The 23,468-nt window shown below is 39.1% G+C and overlaps 1 protein-coding gene across 2 annotated transcripts; it reads left to right on the top strand.

The window, feature by feature from the left end:
* The first annotated feature begins 5,046 nt into the window (after positions 1 to 5,046).
* Positions 5,047 to 23,211, top strand: LOC115760172 (calmodulin-lysine N-methyltransferase). 2 transcript variants are annotated; one of them, XM_030701394.1, is made up of 2 exons: positions 5,047 to 5,121; positions 21,556 to 23,211. In XM_030701394.1, exon 2 carries the CDS (start codon positions 21,616 to 21,618, stop codon positions 22,981 to 22,983), a length of 1,368 nt encoding a protein of 455 aa, XP_030557254.1. In that variant the 5' UTR covers positions 5,047 to 5,121; positions 21,556 to 21,615; the 3' UTR covers positions 22,984 to 23,211. The 2 variants fall into 2 exon arrangements, with proteins under 2 accessions (XP_030557254.1, XP_030557253.1); XM_030701393.1 differs by lacking the exon at positions 5,047 to 5,121 and adding an exon at positions 11,596 to 11,725.
* The last annotated feature ends 257 nt before the right edge of the window (positions 23,212 to 23,468 follow it).

A 23,468-nucleotide genomic window follows, 5' to 3' on the forward strand; every position in this document is an offset into this window, starting at 1 on the left:
TGACATCCCTTACCCCAACAGCCCCCCTCGAGCGACCCTCAACTAGGCACCTCCCGTTGTGTGTGTTAATTACCTACGCAAGTCATTGCGGCCAGCGGAAGTGCATCAGCGAGGACAACGACAACGACAACGGCGACTACAACAACATGGCACGTTTGTTTTTATTATTAATAATTATTTCGCATGCAGCAGACACAGAGAAAGAGAGAGAGACAGGGAGAGAGAAAGGGACAGAGACAGGGACAGGGACAGTGGCATGCCTCATATTTACATGACTGCACACTGCGGTCCCTGCACACGTCGGATGTTGCCAACACTTGGCTGTGTGTGAGTGTGTGTCAAGGGGGGGGGGGGGGGGGTGAAGGGGGGTAGGGTGTGGTGCGCATTCATGTCCGGACATCGGACAACGGGCAACCGGCACCGACAACCGACGATTTTGACGCAAATCGAATCTGCCAACTGCTCGACCGGTTTGTTGCTCCTCCGACTTGTGGCATCATCATTTCTGGCTGTTGTTGTTGTTGTTGTTGTAACGGCTGCTTGTGAAGAGGAAGCGACACACAGAACCTTTTTGGCCAACATATTTGCATAGACGGGGGCAAAAAGCCAACTCGTTGATTTTAATAAGCCTTCAGGTGCAGCTGCAAATGAGCCATGCATTATTTGTGCCTCACATAATTGCGGGTCTCACAAAAATAGAAAAAAAAAAACAAAAACCAAAAACAAAAATAAGACATTTTTGTTGGCTAACAACCGCCAGATTTGTCCTTCTGCACTTGGTTATGCAAATTTGCCCTTGAAAATATATTTTTACGATTTTTTGCGGAAATGCAAAAACTAATTTTGAATTAGGATGGTTTTTTTAATTTAAGTTTTTTTTTTAAATATATATTAAATATGAATAAATATGATGGAAATTTTTGGAATTTCTTGAGTTTCTTTCCCCATAAAAAAAAAACTGTAATTTGGACATTTTTATATAATTTTGTGGAAGGCTTCTAGGAATATTCACTTTCTTGCACATTTTATAAATTGACAACAGATATTTCTCGACATTTCAAACTAATTGCTCAAAATATTTTTTATAAGCAAAAAATGTGCAAAGCAATAACTTTTTGAATTTGGCTAAAATATATAATATATATTTTCTTTAAGCATAAATATTTGGGAATATATATCTTTCAGTTAGATAACTCGTTCATAATGAAAGTCGGCTAAATTATTTTGCTTCCATTTTGAGAACCTTTCAAATTTATTCACTTTGGGGTTAACTCCAAACCTTTGCTTAATTCAATTTGCGGTCTTAATTAACAAAATAAAGTGTCCTCCATGGTGACTTTGTGCAACGGTAAAGTTAATTAATAACTTGTTAGGTGAAGTTGGCCTTAATATACTTCGTTAAAGCACAAACTTCTTAAACTTTCTTCTTGTCGGGTTTACTTGGGCTGACTGTCAAAATGGATCCGCATTGTGTTCATTTAATTACAATTATTTTGTTTATATTTTAACAAAATTTTTGTCAGGCAATTTCCTTTGAACTTTGGGCGGACTTTCCTTGACCAAGTTAGTCTGGACTCGTCTACATTAAATGAACTTCTGGGAAATATTCATTTTTCGCATTATTTTGTAATTCTCTTCGAAGAACTCTATCTGCTTTTCTAATTCAATTATCATTGTCTATTTTAATCTTTAACAATCTGCTGAAAATCAAAGCAATTTATAGTTTTTTAAAAAGGGTTGAACAAATGCTCAAACACAATCAGCTACTTTGTCCGCTTTGAGACCCTCTTGTGGCTGTCATTCAAAAATACTTTTTCAAGAGAAAAAAGAGTTTTACATTTAAAATCAAATATTACTTATATATCAGCAGCTGTCGTGTTCCATATGCGCCGCCCTTTGCCCTGGCTGTCTGCTTTGCATGCCTCTCATCGAAGGTTCTTTTATTTTTCATTCAGTGGCGCATAAATCTTGGAAAATAATTCAGAAAATTCGGGCCAAGCTTAAAGTATAAGTCGAGGGCTCAACTCTAACCCACTGTACGATTGCCGACGGCCAATAAGGAAAAAACACAAGAGTGCCAGAATCACAAGTGCCGCACTGCGAGTTACCCTGTTTGACACAAAGACAATTCATTTTCTAGAGATTTTGAAAGACTTGTTTTTGTGTTTATTTTATATTCAAGTCTAACATATAGGAGAGTATTCAGATACGAAGTTTTCTTGGGGTAGCTATTATAGTTCCTGAGATCGCTGGGATCAAATAGTTTTATATTTTTGATATGTTCAAAGATTTCTTTCACAGATCTTCAGCTGAATTGGGCGGAGGAAGAATATAGAATATATAGAATAAAGGTATCTCAGAACATAGTTTCTTTAATTTCTAAATAATTATCACTTCTCGCTTTTCTCGAATGGGTGTATCAGAAGACAATGCCCCATAAGTGAACTATACTTTTTGAATTAAGAATCGGAATACTAAATTTAACCATAAAATGTGAAGTTTCCTCTTTTTTCCCTGAACATACGAACATTCTGCCTGCAGAAGAATCTCAAATGGGAAATCTTCTCTTTCCATTTCCACTCTGTCTAATAATTTCTGCCTGCCTTAATGATAAGTTAATAGACGACCCACACGGCTGGCCATACCCTTGTTAAGCATTTCATGTTTGCAGGGTATTACCAAATTGAGCCAACTCAAACTTGGCATTATCCCAAAGTCCTCGTCTCGTTCGTTTGTCTGTCAGGCCTCGCTTCCTTCTGCCTGTTCGCCTCGTTCGACCCCTCCAAACAGACGACTTCGGTCTCAATGTTTTGATTTGGACAACCTTATCGACCAACATTTTGTGAGTCCCTTTTTTTTCCTGCCATTGCCTCGACATTTTTCGTTAGATGTTTTCGTTTTGATGGGGTTACGAACGGTGCAGGGGGGGGGGGGGGGGGGGTGGGCTAGGGGTTGTCGGGGGGTCTTACAATACAAAAACCGCACAAATGCCGCCTGCCTGGCTTTGGGTTTTTGAGGTTTTAACAATGTGACAAGCCAGGCACAACACACACTAGCACACACACACACTAGCACACATAGTTACACACACTCGCACACATACACACACACACAGACACTAGGCATCGAATTGCTTTGCTTTTAAGCATTTGTTTTTGGTTTTCCGCATAAAAAAAAATGTTACAAATATTTGCCAAAAAAAATATATATATATATATATATTTTTTTTTTTTGTAGCTGGCGCGCGTTGAATAAAAAAAAAATAAATAAAAACACACGCGCACACACACACCCACACACACACACATTGCTGAGCATGTGTTGTATTAATAAGTGTAAATAAATACAAGAGTAAAAGAAGCGACAACAACAACAACAACAACAAGAAACTTGGGCAAAACTTTGTCCGCATTCTTATGCGCCCTCCCCTTGCATATAAAACCCCTTTCTTACAAGCCCCTCCCTGCCCCTGCTCAGTTATTTGTACGCCTGTTTGTCTGCTTGGGCCATTGTCGTTTCCGACGTCGCTGCCGACGTCGCTGCCGACGGCTGCTGCTGCGTCTTCTTCTTCTGCTTCTGCTTCGCATTTTATTGTTTTTCGCGCTCGCCCGCCCACAAGCGTTCACCTTTTTTTATGAATGAAAATTTTGCCAGCGGCAATAACAGCAACAACAACAACAACTGAAAGGCAAGCATTTAGCCGCGTGAAATGTGCAAATGGAAAATCATTTAAAGGCAAAACAGCAGCAACAACAACAACAACAAAAACAGACACTGTGAAACGTGGGCCACGCCAATTTGTAGCCAAAGAAACGTCAATTCGGTGGGCACAAAATTGCGCACCTCCCTCTGCTCTCGCGATCCCCTACAACGGTTGTTGCTCTTCAATGAACTGATATGCGCTCTCAGCTACAGCCGCAGCAGAGTTGCATTTTGAACCAGTTCTTGGAACAAAATCTGGTTAACGGAACTAAGTTGACTATGCCTGCACGGTTTCGGCGAAAAAATAGTTCACAAAAAGTAGTTCGTATAAAAAAAATATAGTTTGGAATTCAAGTGAAGTGTTCAGTTCGGCATGCAGACAGCTAGTTCCGATTCCGATTCAAAACATAAATGGAACAAAATGGAATCGCTCAGCGAATCCGTTATGAACTCTGTAGACCCTTTCATGAAATTTCAATTAAAAAAAAAATGTTTGTACACAAATGTAAGTCATGTAAGGGTTCGATAAATGAACAAATTTAAAATTTAAATAATTATGTTCAATATCTTTGCAATGCCTTGCAACTGCTTATCAATTTTCCCGGAATCAGTTAAACTGAACCACAGCTTAAAATGTAACTTTTACAATAGGATATCATATCTTCTGCTTGTTCTTCTTCTTCTTTTTTCACTGCCCATAGTTTCTCTTGTAGTTGTTGTTATTGTTGGTCTTGTCTCATTTTGTGGTCTCATTTAATTTTCGTTATGCCGCAACAGCAGCCCGGCTTTTGTCTTAATTTCTAGTGATAAGCCGAAGCGTCCATCGGCCAACTGTTTCCCGCTCCAACTGTTGGTTCCGCCCACGCGCGCCATGCGACTACATTTGCGTTCGAACATGTTCGTTCGAACCGGGTTGCGTGTGTATCGTGCTGGCCGTTTGCAGAGCGTTTCGCCTTTAGTTTGTTGCCGTCGCTCATACGCAACGTTGGTCGCGGCTAGAAAACAATTTGCCGCCTGTGTTGCTGGCACAACATTTACAGTTCGTTGTTGTCGCTGGCCGCGTTCGCTACACCACGCAACGCGTGTGTGTGCATGTGTGTGTGTGTGTGTGTGCGTGCGCGCGTGAGTGTGTTTTCAAACAAATTATCAACTCGATCAAAATTCAAAAATTTTTTCAAAAAAATAAGTGCAAGAAAAAGCCCACAAGATCATCAATTGGGCGTATTTTTAAAACCATAAATCGAAAAAAATCGGAAAAAATCTCAAAATTGTGCACACATTAAAAACACATAAACAGGCCAAACATAAAAAATAAGTTTATAGAAATTACACAAAAAACAATAACAACAAAACATATCGCAGCAAGAATTTTTCGCGTATTAAGTTCAATTGCCGAAGAGATTCGTATTTTTCGGAATGGTAAGAAGCAAAAAGGAAAATTGTTATGGCTCTAAGTATATTTGTAAACATTTTCATTGTTGTGGCTCAGCTCAGCTCATCAGGTTGCAAGTAGATGTGGCCATTAAATGCAGTCTTTTGTGTGCGGCCATCAGAACAAAGCATAACGACCTTTGCCCATTGATAAAGTTGAGCTATCTTAACTCAGTACTTATTTAACTTATCTAAATCTTGAGACTTTACGCCGAGTCGCTTCAATGCATAGCAAAATAATTTTATTATTATTCTTGGCAAAATACATACTGGTCTAGCGTGGCCCAAGTGGCCCAGCCGAGTCCTGTCCGCTTGACATCTATAAGTCGCAATTGTTGGCACTGCAAAAGGTCAACTTGATTGTTCGAGCTGAGCTGTCTGAAATGTGCTTAAAATGTTACAATTTCCAATTGCAATTCAAAGTTTCCTTCCAGTTCGTTCTAGGTGCAAAGTATGTACAAAAAGGTTGTCAGAAAAGCATTTTCTCTAGAGTTAAATGCAGCTTGGTTCGAGGGAAATTTGCGTGTGCTTCGGGCAGCCCAAAGAAATATGATAGCCAAAGTTTTTGAGAATAATTAAAATGTCTGCCACAGGCATAAAATACGCATTTATATTAATTTATTATTTGCTTTAAATATTTGCATAACCGAGCAATTTGTAACTAGTTAGATAAGCCGCAAAATATTAAAGTGAATGAATAAAATTATATATATTTTTTTTAATTTTAATAAATTTATATTTAGCCTATAATCAATGTTAACTAATGTTAACTTTCATCGAAAAAGAAGATAAGAGTTAAGAAATGTACTCACAAGTGCTTGAGATTTTGTTCTAAGCTTTAATTTCTCACAAGTTTTGCTCCTTTATAAATGTATTTTCTATATGTAAAACGTAGCTTATGAACTTTAAAAACTTTATAGTCAATCGGCTGGTAAAAAAAATTCACTGCATATGATTTTCCGCGAATTTTTCACAGAGGCGGGTGAAATCTCAAAATCACCGAAACACGTGCTTATGAAGTTCTCAGAGTAAACGAAACTCGAAACTTAGCCTCTAAACTCCTTGATGCCCATTTTCCAACCAGGAGGCATGCACTTTCCACGAAATGTTTCACGTCGAATTTCACAACAATCTGTGAAAGTGGATTTGAATCCGATTGGCTGTTAAACAAAGCGCTATTTCTACGATTTGTGCACACTTGAAATTACCCGAAACACCGGCTCTTTTTATGCATTTAAAGACGCTGTAAATTTCGATTGCTTCAATTGCATTCGATTTACGCGTCATGATTTGCAGGAATTCGCGAAATTGTTTTCAGCTTTTAGCTGAGTTTCGGTTTCAGTTACAGTTTTTGGCACAGCTTGGTGCATTTAAGTTTGAGCTCTTCTCTTTTTTTTTTTATTTATTTTTATCGCAAATAAAGTTTAGCAAGCGTTTAATTTATTTAACTGCACGTAGTTTTCGGTGGCACTTGCTGCGCACGCTGTGCCGCATTTTATGGCCAAAATTAAAGTCAAATGTCGCTGTAATTTATTTTATGCTTGGCTGTTTGTTCATTTCTTCTGCACTCTTGGCTGTCAGAAGCTAACATAAAACAAACAAGTAAGAGGTTCTAGTCGGGAGCTCCCGACTAGGGGATACCCTGAACTCTCTTCTTCCAATATTCTAAATATTCTATTTTAGAAGCTGTATGTCAAGTTTGGTGACTCTAGCTCTTATTATTTACCAAAATTGCCCAAAAAACAGTATATCGATATCGATTTTTATCGATTGCTTGGAAACGGAGTAAGTTATCGATTATCGGAAACAAACTCGATCTGCGCGGGAACTAGGAGCATCTACATCAAGTCTATTTCAAGTCTCTAGCTTTTATAGGTTCTGAGATCCTTGCGTTCATACATACGGACGAATGGACGGACGGACGGACATGGCTAGATCGACTCGGCTATTGATGCTGATCAAGGATATATATACTTTATGGGGTCGGAGATGCTTCCTCCTGCCTGTTACACACATTTGGATTTTGCACAAATACAATATACCCTTATACCCATTTTTAATGGGTTTAGGGTATAAAAAAACGTGGCACATCAATTGCACTACCCACTTTAAAGTTCAGTTAACGAGTTGATGTAAGGACACCGACAATTTATGTGCGATTTATTGATGAATTATCCCCAAACAAGTGCTGGGCATGGCCGCAAATAAGCCTTGATTATTATGCATTGTCTGCCCCCCTCCCCCTCTTCCCCTCTCTCTTTGCATGTAAAACAATTCGCAATGCACGTGTTTATCTCATTTATCTTTTATCTCTGTCTTTGATCCACTCTATTTCCCAGCCTGTTCAAATAAATGGCACTAATGTCACACTGATGAGTATTAATTGAGTACAGCTTGCACATACACACGCACACTCACACACTTTTACACCCTCTCAAACTTATAGCTTTGGGGCTATAAATCTAACCAACACCCCTCATTGAAATGCCGACGCCAAAACTCAGACCCACACACACACACCCCCACACATCCCCACACACACCCACGCACACTCTCACACATGACACACTGAGAGAAGCTAAGCCTTTGCTGATTTTGACTACACTCAGCAAAAAATAAATATCTATTGAGCCATTAACAATGCTTAGCGATTGATAAATAAGTCTTTTTTCTAATTCCCAAACAGTTAAAGCGTTTTGCTGTGCTGTGCAAAAGCAGAGTTTTTCTTACATTTTCTTTTATGGTTTGGCAAATGATGTTTAGATTTTTCATTTTATGCGAAGCTAGAAGAAATTACCCGGCTTTGTGCGGCTCAAATGAATAATGCTTAAAATGTATGTGGTACAAAAATTGTTTGTGTAATTTGTGTCCAATTCAGGGAAATACAAATGTTGAAAAAAAAATTTTGATTCAGTCTGATCCGAATAAGCCGCTTGAGACTCCGTTTTCAAACTAGGCTTGGGTGTTGTCTTGTTTGTTTGCTCGTTCCCTAAACTTTGCACTCAGTGTGCCGAAAGCTTAACGAAACATCATCAAAGCCAAATGTTTTCTTATTCAAATCAACCTAGCATGCAATAAATGCTTAAAAATAAATATTTATATATTTCTTTTTGCCTACAGAGGGGATTAATCCCTTAACTTTGTAGTCAATGTGCCGAAAATTGGGCTTAGGGCCTCAATATTTCACCCTTGCAGATGAAACACCTGATTAAATATCTAATGAGACTGAATTTTAAGCCAATCGCATAAAATAATAAATAAGCGTTTATCGTGGAGATATTCATGAATGGGGAAGAGTATTAAAAATGTAATATCTAGAGCCTATTGAATATATAAATTTCGATTATTTTCTTATATGGATTTTCCTTTTGCCAAGTGTAGAGGGCGGCCTGTGGCACGTTTTAGTTTCTCTGACTTATGTTCACCATATGTGCTCGAAATGTGTGTGCACACACACGTGTAAGTGTGTCTGTGTGTGTGTGTTTGCGGCTTGTCCTGGCCATTGTCCTTTGTGCTGGCCGTTGCCTCAATTAAGCTTAGAGTTACCAATTTACTCTCTCTCCCTTCGCAGTCGCCTCAGTATTGCGCTTTTTGTCTTTCTCAACTCATGGGCAAAATTTTGGTCGGCTCAGCATTTGCCATGCGGCCTGTCCCAAACAGTGCACTCGATATAAAGCTACAACAACAGAGTACACACAGATACACGCACACACGCACACACACACACACACACACACAGACTGACATGTCTTATCGGTCTCTCCGTGTGCGTGTTTAAACAGTTGGCGTCAAAATTATAATTAAAACGTGCATCAAAGTCATAACGAGTGCGCAGCATGTCACAATTTTGGTGCTGTGGTTGTTGTTGTTGCCGTGCAGCTCGGTTGATTTATCGAGCCCTGCCACTTGACATTGTGTCCTTGTGACTTAATTGAATTTTTGTTGCCAAGTTTGCATAATGTGCGCAACTATCTGAGCAGCACAACGGTTGCCCGATGCGGCGTATACGTAATGCACTGCAATCGCCAACGCACATTATGTATACGCCGCGTCAGCTAAACAAAATGTGCAACTCTTGCCCTATCGCCCACGCAAAATGCAATCAACCAAAAGGCAAGATAAGAGCTAACTGAACATAATAATAATAGTAATAATCAGAGCACGGCACGAGCGCAGGACATTTATTAGTCAACTATGTATTTTATGAGCACGTCAAAGTGCGCTGAAAGTAGGGCATACTTTTAAGATGTTAGAGCTAGTTTATGTGCAAGAAACAATGTATTTCAGGGTTTTAAAAACTAATATATGTCTACTTGAAAATAATGTTTAAATGAACTTTAAATAATATGAATTATATTTAACTTTAACTGAGAAAAATTTTAAATAAATGTTTTTTAAATAGATTCAGATTTGTTTTGAAGTTGATTGAGATTAAATAAAATTAAATATAAAATACTTTCGAAACTTTATGGCAATTTCTTGCCATCAAAATATTTCCTCTTAAGACTCGTTTTTTCTTAAACTTTTAAGTTTTTAAGCTTCTATTGATTCTTTTCAAAAGAGACCTCTTAAAAATCCTCTCTAAAACATATATCATATCATGATGATACCGATAAGGCTCTCTTTAAAGCTGCCTGCTAACAATTATTGATAAGTTCGATTTTGCAGTCTTCATCAAACATTGAGATAATATTCTATGCGCCAGCTATCGATTGTGACAATAATTACTGATATCGATAATTTAAGTCATTGTGTAAGGATGATATCGATAAGGCGCCCTTTAAGCCTCAACTATAACTTTTATTTAATTATCACAAGTATCCATAATGTCAGCTATCATGTATCAATTAAACTTCATAGCCAGCTATCGTGTGTCTCAATCAAAACTGATATCGATCACTGGCATCGATAATGCCAGTTATCGTGTATCTCAAGTATCGATAGTTATGCAAGCGGTCAGTTACAGCGCATTCACAAGTCGAATATGTGCTCGAAATATTTTTTAGTTGCAGTTGCAGCGATTTTTTGATAAGCGCACATGAGTTTGGCCAACAGTTGTTGTTGTCGGGTTATTGATGTTGTTGTTGTTGTTGCTAGCGCACAGCTTGTCAGTCAAGCAGTCAAGTCATGCAGTTAGTCATGCAGTTAGTCATGCAGTCATGCAGTCAGTTAGTCAGTTAGTCAGTTAGTCAGTTAGTCAGCTGCCCGCCGCGGGCATTTTCAAAGTTGCATGCGCCAAACTGATTTTTCATTCATTGCAGCTTTGGTTTTTGCTTGCTTTGTTGTTGTTGTTGTTGCACATGCACTTTTCACATTTTCCCTGCTCACAGCTCTCGACCTGTGACAGAGACACGCGAACTGTGTGTGTGTTTTTTTTGTTGTGCTTTGCCCCGCGCACACGTGTCAAAGTTCATTAGGAAAATAAATGTTGCATTATTTCTGTTGCTTACCTGTGGGGGTTAAATGTCCAACCGGACACATTTGCTAAATGGTTTTCATGTTTTCAAGCTCCGTCCGTACGGCTTATAGTTTGTCGTTGCTCGCATTGTTTTAATATCTGAAATTGAAAAGCAACAAAAAGAGGTATCAATTTTAGTATTTAAATTGAAATATTGTTATGAATAAATTGGCAAATGAAATTGTTTTTTTTTTTTTTATCGTATAGATTAGAAATCGCATGCAACAACGCTTTGTGATTTGATTTATGAAAGGGGAAAACAATATATATATGATATTCAACCATATTTCTATATATATTTCTATTGTGTGCAACTCGAATTGCCAGATTTATGGCTTCAATATGCTGCATTTCCTTGCATTTGTTATCTGCTTAAATTCGATTTAGTTTGAATGGCAGCAGTCTCTAAAGCTTAAGCTGGGATTGGAATTATGTATACAGTGCAGAGAAATATAATTGATAGCCAGGAATTTATTTGATGACCAGCATTAATAAGTTTCGACATACCAGATTAAATAACTCTGGTATCTTAAGCCACAAAAATAAACTGAGATAGGTTTAACTAATGCAAAGTATATCGATTGTGAGCTAATTAGCGCAGAGTTGGATAGTAGAAGGACTTTATCGATAGTTGTGTTTCAAATTATCGATAGATTATCGATCGTAGTTTTGCAAAACTTTTAGGTGTAGCCCATATTTGTAATTTAGATATTCATAAGCGATACTATCGATATTCGCCAATATTTATTAGTAGAGTGTAGATATTCTAATAATTATATTTTATACTTTTACGAGGTGCTGGGACCCTGAGCTAGCTAGAAACTAAAATTTATGAAAAGGAAAGATCGCTAGGACCAACTTTTATATATATGTTTATCTTTGTAATTTTATGCATGTTATCGATAATTTTTAATATATTCAAAACTCGATTTTTAATGACAAGACAATATTCTGCACTTATTTTTGACAGAAACTTTTAAAAATGTACAGAAATTTTCTTACAAACTTGGATAGCAAATAAATCAAATCAAAGTTCTGCGAATTCAGTAGAGACCCAAAGATTCAAAAAATAAATTCATTTGCGTTCTTAGCAAAATCCGATTATGTGCATAATAAATGTTCTATAAAGTAAATGTAAGTCCCTAAGCATGTTAATAATATTATACTCACTTCAACAGCCTAGCTCACGGGTTGTTCATTTTAAATCAGCAGCCGTTAAACCTAGTCTAAGCCTGTAACTCGTTAAGACACACATTCAAGTTGAGACGCAGCATTTGGATAATGTTGTTGAAACAGCAAACAGTTAAGCATGGATATTATAAGCAGGCACAAAACTCACTTAACCTTAACGATTATGCTACAATTCAAATAGATTGCCAGGAAACGCACAATTTGTCACAATGCTCTAGGGCGGGCCATGCCCTTGTCCCCGCCCCGTTTTAGGTAGATTTGTTGTTGCTTTGGCATCGCTCGCTCTCAGTTCATTCACAGTCAATAAACATGGCAACGAGCCACTTGAAATCTCAACAAACTGTGGCAAATATTGAGTTCATGTTGCCAGGCACGCTGAACCTCAACCTCAACCCCAAACCCAACCTCCAGCTCAACCTCAGGCTTAGCCTCATGCTCCGGGGCCATCAATCATGCGGTGCTGATTTGTCCGGCAGACCTTAAACCAATTTCTGGGCTCTGTTTATTACGTAAGGTAACGGTTTATCGGCTGTAAAGGTCAATCGTGAGCAACTCCCCATGTGAATGATGTTTACATAGGCAGCTGACCCAGCCGTAGTCCGTACCCGAGTCCGTGGTCCCAGCTCTGCTCCAAAATAACTGGTCCCCTAACATGTTGTGCGTGCGAGCGCCGAAGCGTGCCCGGCTTTCCAGCTGAGTGATGAAAGCATTTAAGCATCCCCAGCAGCTCGACGAACTGCTACACCCAACCCTTCCTTGCCCAGCGCCAGAGGAGCACTTACAATGTGCCACGCAGCAGAAGGCAACAACAGCAAATGCGGCAGTCACTCACGACACTCTAACCATAAATGTGACAATACACTGAGCGAAAAGTTCTGAGTATACATCATTATTAAGGGAATTATTATTTATAATATTAATAATCACATTTATGAATGTATTCTAAATCATATTGTTGATGGGCAATCGCTCTAGATTTAGTTTATAAACAATACAGTTGTGTGTGAAACGTTTAAGATTAGCGCACAAAGTCTTTAAATCTCCTTCCAAAAACTCCTCTAGCTCTCAGAATTATACAAATTTTTTCTGCACAAATTTCAACGTATCCAAATTGCAAAGCCCGATACCAGCACTGACTTTAGATATGTTCAAAATTATCGATAACATACCCAGTTTCCCAGAAATCGATAAATAACAATATTCATAAAGCACAAAGCTCAGTGTGCTTTAAAGCCAACATTGTCACATCTGGCAACTGGCAACTGGCAGATGGAAACCTTTAACCAGTGTCAGCTGCTCCTGCGGCTGGTGCTCCCACTGTTCCCACTGCTGCCGCTGGCAGCTGCAGTTACAGCTCAGGGACAGAACTGGCCCACCTGCAGCAGCGTTGACTATTTATAGACTGACATTGTGTCCATGTAGCATGCACCATGTAGCATATGCCTCGTTACCTTTACAGTTGCCTGTCAAAGGAAAATCTTGTCGGCAATATGGGCCACAGGCAGCCTGTAACTGATGCTGGAGAGAGACTTTTCGTGGCCAGGCAAATGTTGTTGTCAACAAACATGGTCTATAAATGTGCGAGTGTGTGTGTGTGTTTGTGTTTATAGCGCCAACAATTTGGCTGCTTGTTTATTTATGTCGCCATTTATTTGCTTGCAACAAGAACAACAACAAGAGCGAACATTTTGCATTTGGCTTATGGCTAAATATTATCCATTATTTATTTATTAAATTAATGCCAAAATATGCTCGCATTTGCCAGCTAATTGGCTTAAATTGCGCTCAGCACGTGGCACTTGCTAAGTGGATTATCGTTCAAATTTTCTGCTGCTTTCCATTTTTCGTGCGATTTTTCCTTTTGTTTTTGGCCTTGTTTTGATTTTTATGTGTTTTCTTACTGTTGCTGTTAATGTCGGCGCTTACCTCCCCCTCCCGCCCCGCTCAACCCCTCGCTAACTTCACAAAATATGGCGCCTGACAACAAACAAATCTTTGGTCGACTCCAATGATTAAGAAGGCGGCAATGACTTTTACAAATGCCGCCAGCGCGACCTCCGCTTCTCAGGGCTTCTCAGGGGTTACGTATCCACAATTATATACATACAATATATATATATATATTTGTGACATGGCATCCCCATCGCTGCGGCCAAAGGTCAAGCAGCTGGCGGGCTTAACAATTTTTTTTGGCGCATCGTGAACTTTCTATTTTATATTTTTTGCCTAGAAGCTTACCACAAAGATAATCACTGTTACAGGCCCACCCATGACGTCCGCCCCAGCCCACCACGCCCCCTTTGCAATGCTGCTCGACTTAAAGCCATTTGAACAGAAATGTTTTACATATTTGCCTTTCGCCTATGAGATATGTTTTGGGACTCTGTTCGAATGTGAGTTGCTCTTGAAAGAGTACTTTGTACTCCAGCTTCAAATTCCTGATATTTTCCGCTGTTGCTGTAAGAGTTGAGGTTTTGAAGAAGGGAAGATATCTCTAGCCAGGACCAGAAATTACCGAAATTCCAACTAGTTTATCAAATAAATCAGGCAAATCAAAGTCGAGCCATATTATGCTAATAACATCTTGCATATATACAAAAATCTATATATCTATATAGAACTAAAGACCACAAAGCAGCTTCGAATCTTGAACCAAATGCACGACTTTTTTTGTGCCCTTAAAGCATCTAAATCTTCTTTGATGCACAGTAAGAAAAGAGAGGAAAATAATTTTCATTGCTTTTCAGTCAACTCTCTTGGCTAAAATTAAGGGTTCAAATATTAAGAGGGCTCAGCTTCTCTGCCTTTAATAAAACTGACTGAAAACATTTAGGTGCTTACTTAGGACTTTTGTAATTTAATAAAATCGATTAATTGTAGGGCAAACATTTGCAAATTTCAGCGACAAATAAAGGGCTGTAGGGTATCACAGACTGTGACGCAACGCGTTCAAATCAGCAGCTCGGAAACTGGCGGGAGGAGCAGCATGTGCTCGTGGCATAAAATGTAAATTATATTTCAGAGCGGCGCGTGGCTTAAATTGTGGCCAAAAAAACAAATACAAAATGCCAAATTAAAAAGCGGAAAGGGCAGATAAAATATAGAATGTGGCGCTGCAGGCGCAAATGCCAAACTAACACACGATAAATCAATAAAAGAGGAGCTCTTAGTTTATAGGGCAGTTACACTCGAGTCCACACAGATAGGTAAAGTGTCGAGTCACCCAAAAGGGGACTTCAAACAAATGCACAGATCCTTGAACTTTTGCTGAATGTCAGCGTGAAGTTCGACCACCTCAGCACACAGAGAGAGAGACAGAGAGATAGGGAGAGGGAGAGGGAGATAGAGACAAAATCCAGCACACGTGTCTGGGCCAGACAGTTGCAGCTGTTCCTCCAGCTCCAAATAAACATTATAGCCAGCATCTTGGCCAACTTTGAACGGGGCGGGCAATAAAAACGTGGATGTGTCACTTGGCCCGAACCGAGTTCCGGCTATGATAAAGCTCATGTAAATAATTTAATTAATATTTTATGATGCAGCTCTTGAGGCAATTCCCACGGCAACGCGAATGCATCAAGTGTGAGAAGAAAATGGAAAAAAAAAATAAATATATATAAACTGAAATTGGAATATATGCTGTTTTTTTTCGCTTTCCGTATTATTCACATTTCTCGCAGTCGCTCGAGGGCTGCGCATTCAGATTTCAATGCGAGATGCACAATAACAAACCCAATGCGCGTGTACATTAAAATGCATAAATATATATGTACAAGCAGGCATTCAGTTAACTGAATATATATGTATATATGGGTATCTGTAGATATATTTAAATAAATGCCTGCAGCAGACGCGCAAAAGTTCGTTCGGCTCGCAATCAACTTACGACTGTAAATCTGAGTTAATGTTTAGTAAACAGTAAACAAATCGCAAACATCATCAACATCAACAAATATCTACACATTTTTGGCCATACAACAGACAGACAGACAGACTGACAGACTGACGGACAGACGGACGGACAGCTGAACGGACGGGCAGTTGCTCATAAATCGATGGGCAATATGTGCGCTAATAAAAGTTTAAGACGCTTTAAAAAAAAAAAATAGAAAACGAAAAAAAAAACAACTAAACCTAAAAAAAGATAGATAATTCGAGCGCACATTCATTTTTTGCAGATTACGCATACGCCGCGTAGGCTGATAATGTTCTATATATCTCATTTGTATGCTCTATAAATATGCTCTATAATTTAATAGTTTCTAGGCTCCACTTTTTTTTTTGCTTATATTCTACTTTGATCTTCCGTTTCTTCGTAAAACTTGCCTAAGTTGGGCACTAAATGGCACGATTTATGTTTAATGCAATTTTTTGTGGCTTGCTTCATAATTCGTTTAATCGTTTAATTGCAGTTTAGTTTTAGTTTAGTTTTAGTTCATTTAGCTTTGTATTGGCAGTTATTTAAATGGCCAAGTTGAAGATTTAGCCTTGCTATGTTGATTTATTTTCATTTATCGAAAGTTTAAAGGTTTTCAAAAGGTTAAAGGTCGCAACGTACGAAAGGCATGCTTGACGTTTTTGCAAGATGACTGTAAAATTGTCACTTTTATATAAATTGATGTTTGAAATAGATACATAAATTTTGAGTAAACTATTTGCAAATGGAAAGGTCGCCAAATCAGCATTAAAATGTTAACATAAGATGAAGATATTTAAACTAATTTTCTGATATGTTTAAAATAGAGTTAGCCTATGCACACTTTATAGCTCTAAATCTATAACTTCTAGACTTTTAAACCCAACTTATACGAGTTTTGGGCTCATTAATTTAGGCTTGACCTTTAGAAAGAATTGTCTGCAAACCAAACTCGAGGACTGCATCTGAACCTGTTTAGGATTGTGTAGCTCGTGCCTCGATGAAAAAAAAGTGCTAATCAGAAACTAATTTGTCAAACTTAGTATTACTAGCTCAAAACCTAAGCTTGGCATTAATAGCTTAAAACCCAGGCTTTAGCTGAGCGCCAGCAAGACACTTTCGCAGTCAAGAGTTTACATATAACATATATATATGCCCCTATATATATGAGAGAGATAAAAAGTCGCCTCAAAGCGACCAGCATCAGAAACAAGATGACCAAAAAGACAAAGGATACAACATATTCCACATAATTACAGGCATATCAACTTATCAACTCACTTTATATGTCATTCACACATGCCAAGCCACATAAGAGTGCTTATATATGTAACTGTTCCAAATTGTTCCTCAATTTAGCCACTTTTTAAAAAAGACAGAAATGTTATCCAAAGGTATCAAAAGGGTTTTTTAACAACACTCAGCTCTGCGCTAGAAATCAAGAGTTTGAAAAAAAAGTTGTCCAAATTAAATTCAATTTTAATTTAACTTGTTTTTTATAACTCACAAGACTTTTGTCAACTTCTAATAAGTTGTTAAAACGAAGACAACAGCACATTTCTGTATAGATAGAGTATTCAAAGTTCGATTTGTTAAGTTTTCAACATTTTTGCTGCTCGTAATTATGTTAGATTTTATTATCTGCTTAGCGCCGTTAGCCGAACCCTTGATAGTCAGATTCACAGACTTTATCTTTGGCAAAGCGAACGTGTGTGTGTGTGTGCGAGTGTGTGTGTGTGTGTGTGTGTGCCTTGTCGCTGATGGCTTCAAGGTTAGCTACCAAAAAAAAAAATAAAATCCAAAAAGCTGAGCAAATTTCATGACAGTGAAAGTAATAAATAATGAATTGTAAGAGTTTATGCGAGCAATGGGCAAAGTACGCAGCATATGTACACAAAAGCCGCATGCACTGAGAGAAAATACGCGCAACTAAATAAATAAGTAAATACTGGTATACAATGCGGAATGTGTTTAGCTTAGCATTTCGCGTAAATATTGGGTTTCAAAAGGCTTCGAGTAAATTTTGGGCTTGAAAGAGTCAACATGGATTCGAAATGAAATACATTATTAAGAATTTTGTGCTTAAAGTAAAGTAAAAAGCTGCTTAAATTAAGTACAGTACTTGAATTTGATATTTACGCTATTTGAGTTTAAGAAAAGTTGTTCACAAGGCTTCTATTTATGAGTTTTGGAGTTCACAATAGTACTTTATTTATTTTGTAATTAGTTGAAGAAATTTCCAAAACAATTTTAAGCTCGTTTTGGCTTGATTTGAGTCAAAATTCTTGGATTTTTTGCTGTGTGCACATTTATACATATGTTGTTTGCGAGTGTGTGCGTGTGTGTGTGTGTGTGAACCATGTAAGTTTGCGTGCTGCGGCATCGTTGACACGAAACAGCAAATGAACAGCAGCTGGAGGGGAAGGTGACAGAGGGGGGGGGGGGGGGGGGTGAGCGCGTAGAAGGGGGCTGGGCAAAAGTTTGCCCACATTGCGTTACTTTTACGCACGTCACTCAGAGCCAAGTTTTTCCGCAGCGTGAGGCGGGGTGAGTGTATGTATGTGTGTGTGTGTGTGCGTGTGTGTGTGTCAAAGGGAGAACCTTTTCGCTTTGTTCTTTGGCCTCAACTTTATTTTGGCTCCGGCATCGGTTGTCGTCACAGTTGCCACTTGCTCGAGTGATTGAATTGAATGCTTCGCTTTCGCACGCAACGAAAACTTTAAATTACACTCAACCACGCCCTTCCCCCCCTACCCCCTTTTCCCCCTCCCTACTCTAACCATCTGCCCATTGTACTTGCAAATTCAGCTAATATACATGCTTTTAGGCAGCTCGATTGCCCGCTGGCCTCCGGCAGGTGTTGGCTGGCAGCCAGATCCGGGCCGAGCCGGGCTATCTCGGATATGGCCAGGCCAGGACAGGCCGTCGCATTATGCAAACACAGAAAACAATTTTTCGGTTTTATTGTACTTGTGTGTGCTCTTAACCGGCATTTAAAGTTTACCCAAGGATTTAACTTGTTTTGCCACGACCCCGCCGCAGATTTTGCTGTAGTTCAAGCTCGCAAGTTTCGTGTTCAAATAACTTTCTACCTCCCCAATTGCTCAATATTCATTCATGTTTTTTTTTTTTTGTTTTTAATATGCAAATCAAGATTTTTGGCTGCGCATTAAAGCAAGTTTTCGGGCCGCTGGCAAAAACTTTTCGGCCCGTAACTCGAGTGGATTGCGGAGTTCCTCAAAGTTATTAATGTTTGATCAAGTGCGCGTCTTATCAAATTCAATTTAGTTGCTGGAGTGGAATTATTGAAATGCTTCAGCATTTATTGTTGTTTTATTTCTTTTTGTTTCACATTGAAAACTTTAAGTCTGATTACTGCCATACTATCTGAACTATGAGCTGTTAAATTTCGTATAACAGTTGGCAACAATATTGTGCATTTTTTTCAAAACTTTTGCCAAACTTCAAGTTTGAAATGAGAAATGAGCTTTCATTGAGAAATTTATCTTTCTGATATCATCTTCAGTTCTTTACAAATTCTACTTGTGACCAATATTGTTTGGTACTTATTTCACTATTGGCTTTAATATTCCTGTATAACAGTTTTCAACATTGTTGTTATATTTGACAAGGTATCGAAGAACACTTCAATCAGAATATTTGCATTTTTAGCTATTTAGCAATTTGTATAACAGTATTTAGCGTATAACATTTTTTATATTCATGTATTCATATTAATATATAAAATATGTATAACACTTTTGTTATATAATAGTTAATAATATACATATATTATATATTTAATTCGAATACTAAATAGAAAAAATAGGTATAACAGCTTATGAGCTTTTCAAACAGGCTTCCAAAGCTTGATAGTTTAGTATAACAACTCTGTATAACAGTATTGTATACTGCTTTTTAAATTGAAGCCTCTAAATGAGCTGCTGGAAGAGTATTCAGTATTCGCAAGCACCTGACACATTTTCTTTCCTCCCCGGCAACACGGCGTATGCATAATATGTAAAAACAATTTACAATTTAAGCTCTTTTTTTTTTTATCACATTTTCCCTGCGCTTTGTGATAAGCCAAAAAGTCAAAAACTTTTATCTAAACGCGACCTTCACTTGAATATTTGCTGCAAATTTAAAAACAAAAACAAAAAGCATTTGTTAAAAATGATTTTCGACTAAACGAGTAAATTTTATGCTGCGCCAATTAAGTGCTGCCCATGGCCGTTGGCACTGGCTTCCTTTGGCTTTCAAATGGTTTTATGATGAATGAAGCCTCGCAGCGCTTACTGCGAAACCAGTCCCACAAACATACATACATACATGCACACACACACACACACACGCACGCACACATGTACACTCGCATCCACTTTGTTTCGCATTCAACATCCGCTTTAAGTGAATGCTCGGGATAATAACAGCGCATTCTTCGGCGAACACATTGACTCCCACACACACACACACACACACACACACACACACACACACACATACACTGATTTCTCTGAATTTTAATTACGCTGACTTTGATTACACATTCCCAGTGGCACGCAGGTGTCGTGGGTCAGTCGGGCAACCAAGCAGCCGCCCCACCTGCCACCCACTCTTTAATCAGAATCGAACGGCTTCTTATCGCCAACAGGCTCCATATGTTTTGGCTGTTGTTTGACTCTCAAGTACCGCACCCCCCATCCCCTTCCCCCACCGCCATACAACCGCTCAGCCCTTTGTCCCCTTTGTCACCTTAATCAGCTAGTCAAACGTTGAGTCCCCATTGTTTACATATTTATATATATGTGTGTGTGTGTGTGTTTTTTTTCGCCCCACGTCAGCACAATTAAAATTTGTTATGAGCTGTAAAAAGTCTTAATTTTGATGAATTTATATGACCAACAACAACAACAACAACAAGAACATCAAATATACAAATTTAGGCAGCCGTATTTCGAATATATGCAAATGCAACTTTTATACTCAATTTTATATACAAATGTTTAGCTCTTTTGGCATATTTAAATTGTTATTAACAAGGTAATTTTGGACCGAGATGTCTGTCCCATTTGGAATTGGGAGTATTATTGAGGTGGTTTTTATACCCTGAACCCATTTAAAATGGGTACAAGGGTATATTGTATTTGTGCGAAAGCCAAATGTATGTAACAGGCAGAAGGAAGCTTTTCCGACCCCATAAAGTATATATATTCTTGATCAGCACCAATAGCCGAGTCGATCTAGCTATGTCCGTCTGTCTGTCTGTCCGTATGTATGAACGCAAGGATCTCAAAACCTATAAGAGCTTGAGACTTGAAATTTTAGATGTAGGTGCTCCTAGTGCCCGTCCAGATCGAGTTTGTTCCCGATAATCGATAGCTTACTCCGTTTCCAAGCAATCGATAAAAATCGATATCGATATCCTGTTTTTTGGGCAATTTTGGTAAATAATAAGAGCTAGAGTCACCGAACTTGACATATAGCTTCTAAAATAGAATATATATTTGCATTTGATGTTGGAAGAAGAGGGTTCAGGGTATCCCCTAGTCGGGAGCTCCCGACTAGAATCTCTTACTTGTTTTTTGTTGTTGTTGCATATTGACGCCCTAAGAACTAGCTGTAGATTTATCGTTTTTTGTCTTTGCTTCGTTTATGGGCAAACAATTTGCATTGCGAAACCCATTAAAAATTTATAATTGCAAAATAATGGGCCAGAATTGTGGCAAGTCAAGAGGCAAAAGTTGTTGGCGGTTTAATTTGAAAAGTTGCCACAGCTGCTGCCACGTAAATCAATCTATATTTTAAACATTTTACTCTGCTTTAAACAAATTTCTATATATATTTTCTTTTGCAGCAGAAGGCATGAAGTAGCCGGGCGGAAAACTGTAACTGAGTCGGAGCGTAACCTGAGAAAATGTCAGCAAATTTAGTACAAAAGAAAACAAACAAAATAACGAAACTGAACAGCAGCAATTTGGAGCAGGTGAAGCCAACGAGGTCAAACGAGGCAATTGCTGTTGTGGGCGTGGCAGGTGGAAAACATATTGCCAGCATATCGCAGATGCTGCAATACGATATCGATAATACGCTGAATGCGCTCAAAGAGCAACAGCGGAATGCGCTAATGGAACAGACAACCACAAACAACAACAACAACAACAACAACAACAACAACAACAACACCAACAACAACAGGAACAGAAACAGGAAGAGCGACAAGAACTCGGACCGGGAGAACAATTTGGAGATGCCCGCACAAAGCCCCAGCATAGCTGTCAGTCCCAGCCTCGAGCTGGAGGTGGAGAACATTGTGACGGGCAAATCGTGTTTGGGCGTTGCGAACGCCTTTATGCCGCCCACGCCGCCAGCCACGCCCAATTTACAGAATACGGCACAGAAACGTTGGCGCATTCTGGCCAAGGTGTTGCGCAAGGATTCCGAGGAGACGGTCAGCTCCTCCAGCGATGAGTTTGGCGAGGAGCAAACCGCCTCTGTGCGCCGCTTCAAGAGCTTCGATCTGCTGCGCCAGGACAGCTTCGAGGATCATGTGAGCCTGAAGTGCCTGGGCAAGACGGAGAACTGGTACAAGTATCGCATGCAGCTGCACAACGACATCGAGTACTCGGTGAATATACATCACATGGACCGACAGCTGACGGCCAGCGATCTGATGGGCTTCAATAATACGGGCAATATATGCGTCTGGCCATCGGAGGAGGCGCTTACCGCCCTGGTGCTATCCGATCTGGCCGCATATCGCGGCAAGTGGATACTGGAGCTGGGCGGCGGCTTCACCTCGCTGGCGGGCCTGATGCTGGCCAAATATGCCAAGCCCTATGCGGTGCATCTGACCGACGGCAACGAGGTGAGCGTCGAGAATGTCCGCAAAACCGTTTGCCTCAACGAGCTGAGCTGCTACACCAAATGTTCCGTGCTCAAGTGGCAGGAGGCAGCGGCACGCGCCGCCGCCGAACAGTCCAAGTTTGAGTTCATATTGTGTGCGGACTGTCTGTTCTTCGATGAGGCCAGATCGGCGCTGGTCGATACCATCTGGTATTATTTGGCGCCGCAGGGCGTGGCCCTCATCATGGCGCCCCGTCGCGGTCGCACCCTGAACGTGTTCCGCGACGAGTGTGTGGCGCGTGGCTTTCGCGTTGACCTTGCCACACGCTACAACGAGACCATCTGGCAGCGTCATCTGCAGCTCAAGGCGGACTCGGCGCTCTACGACGAGGATCTACACTATCCTCTACTGTTGCGCCTCTGCAAGTCGCACAGCTAGAGAAGTGCGCAAGGGACGCGGGCTGCGGATTGCGGTTTGCCGTTGTAGGTTCAATTAAAGTTTAGTCAATGTTTTAGTTAATAGCAAGCAAATTCCAGTTTACACCTAAACAATTTTTAAATAAATGTTAAAAAAAAACAAAAAAACACCAAAAAGGCCCAGACGTGCCCCAGGAAATTGTTCCTCTCACAATGCAAAAAAAAAAAAAAAATAAATTAAATAATTAAATATTTCTATGTAACATATTGTTAATTAGGTTGGTTCTAAAAAAAATTTTGGCATATTTAAAGATTTTCTTTTAGAATTTTCTACGCAATTTTAGCTGAATTTAAAAAAAAATTTTCTTTCTTAAATATGAAACAAAATTTCGGCAAAAATATATAAATTATTTTTTATGCCAATCTTGTCAGGCTTTACAGAATAAAATTCTTTTTTTTTTATTAATTAATTAATTTTTTTTTAAGTGAACAAAAGCCAGAATTAAG

Source organism: Drosophila novamexicana, unplaced genomic scaffold, assembly GCF_003285875.2.
Source record: "Drosophila novamexicana strain 15010-1031.04,08,12 unplaced genomic scaffold, DnovRS2.1 tig00000387-arrow-pilon, whole genome shotgun sequence".
Classification (NCBI taxonomy): domain Eukaryota; kingdom Metazoa; phylum Arthropoda; class Insecta; order Diptera; family Drosophilidae; genus Drosophila; species Drosophila novamexicana.

Excerpts from the sequence above, each read along its gene's own strand:
- LOC115760172 (XM_030701394.1), top strand. The coding sequence starts at position 21,616 with ATGTCAGCAAATTTAGTACAAAAGAAAACAAACAAAATAACGAAACTG.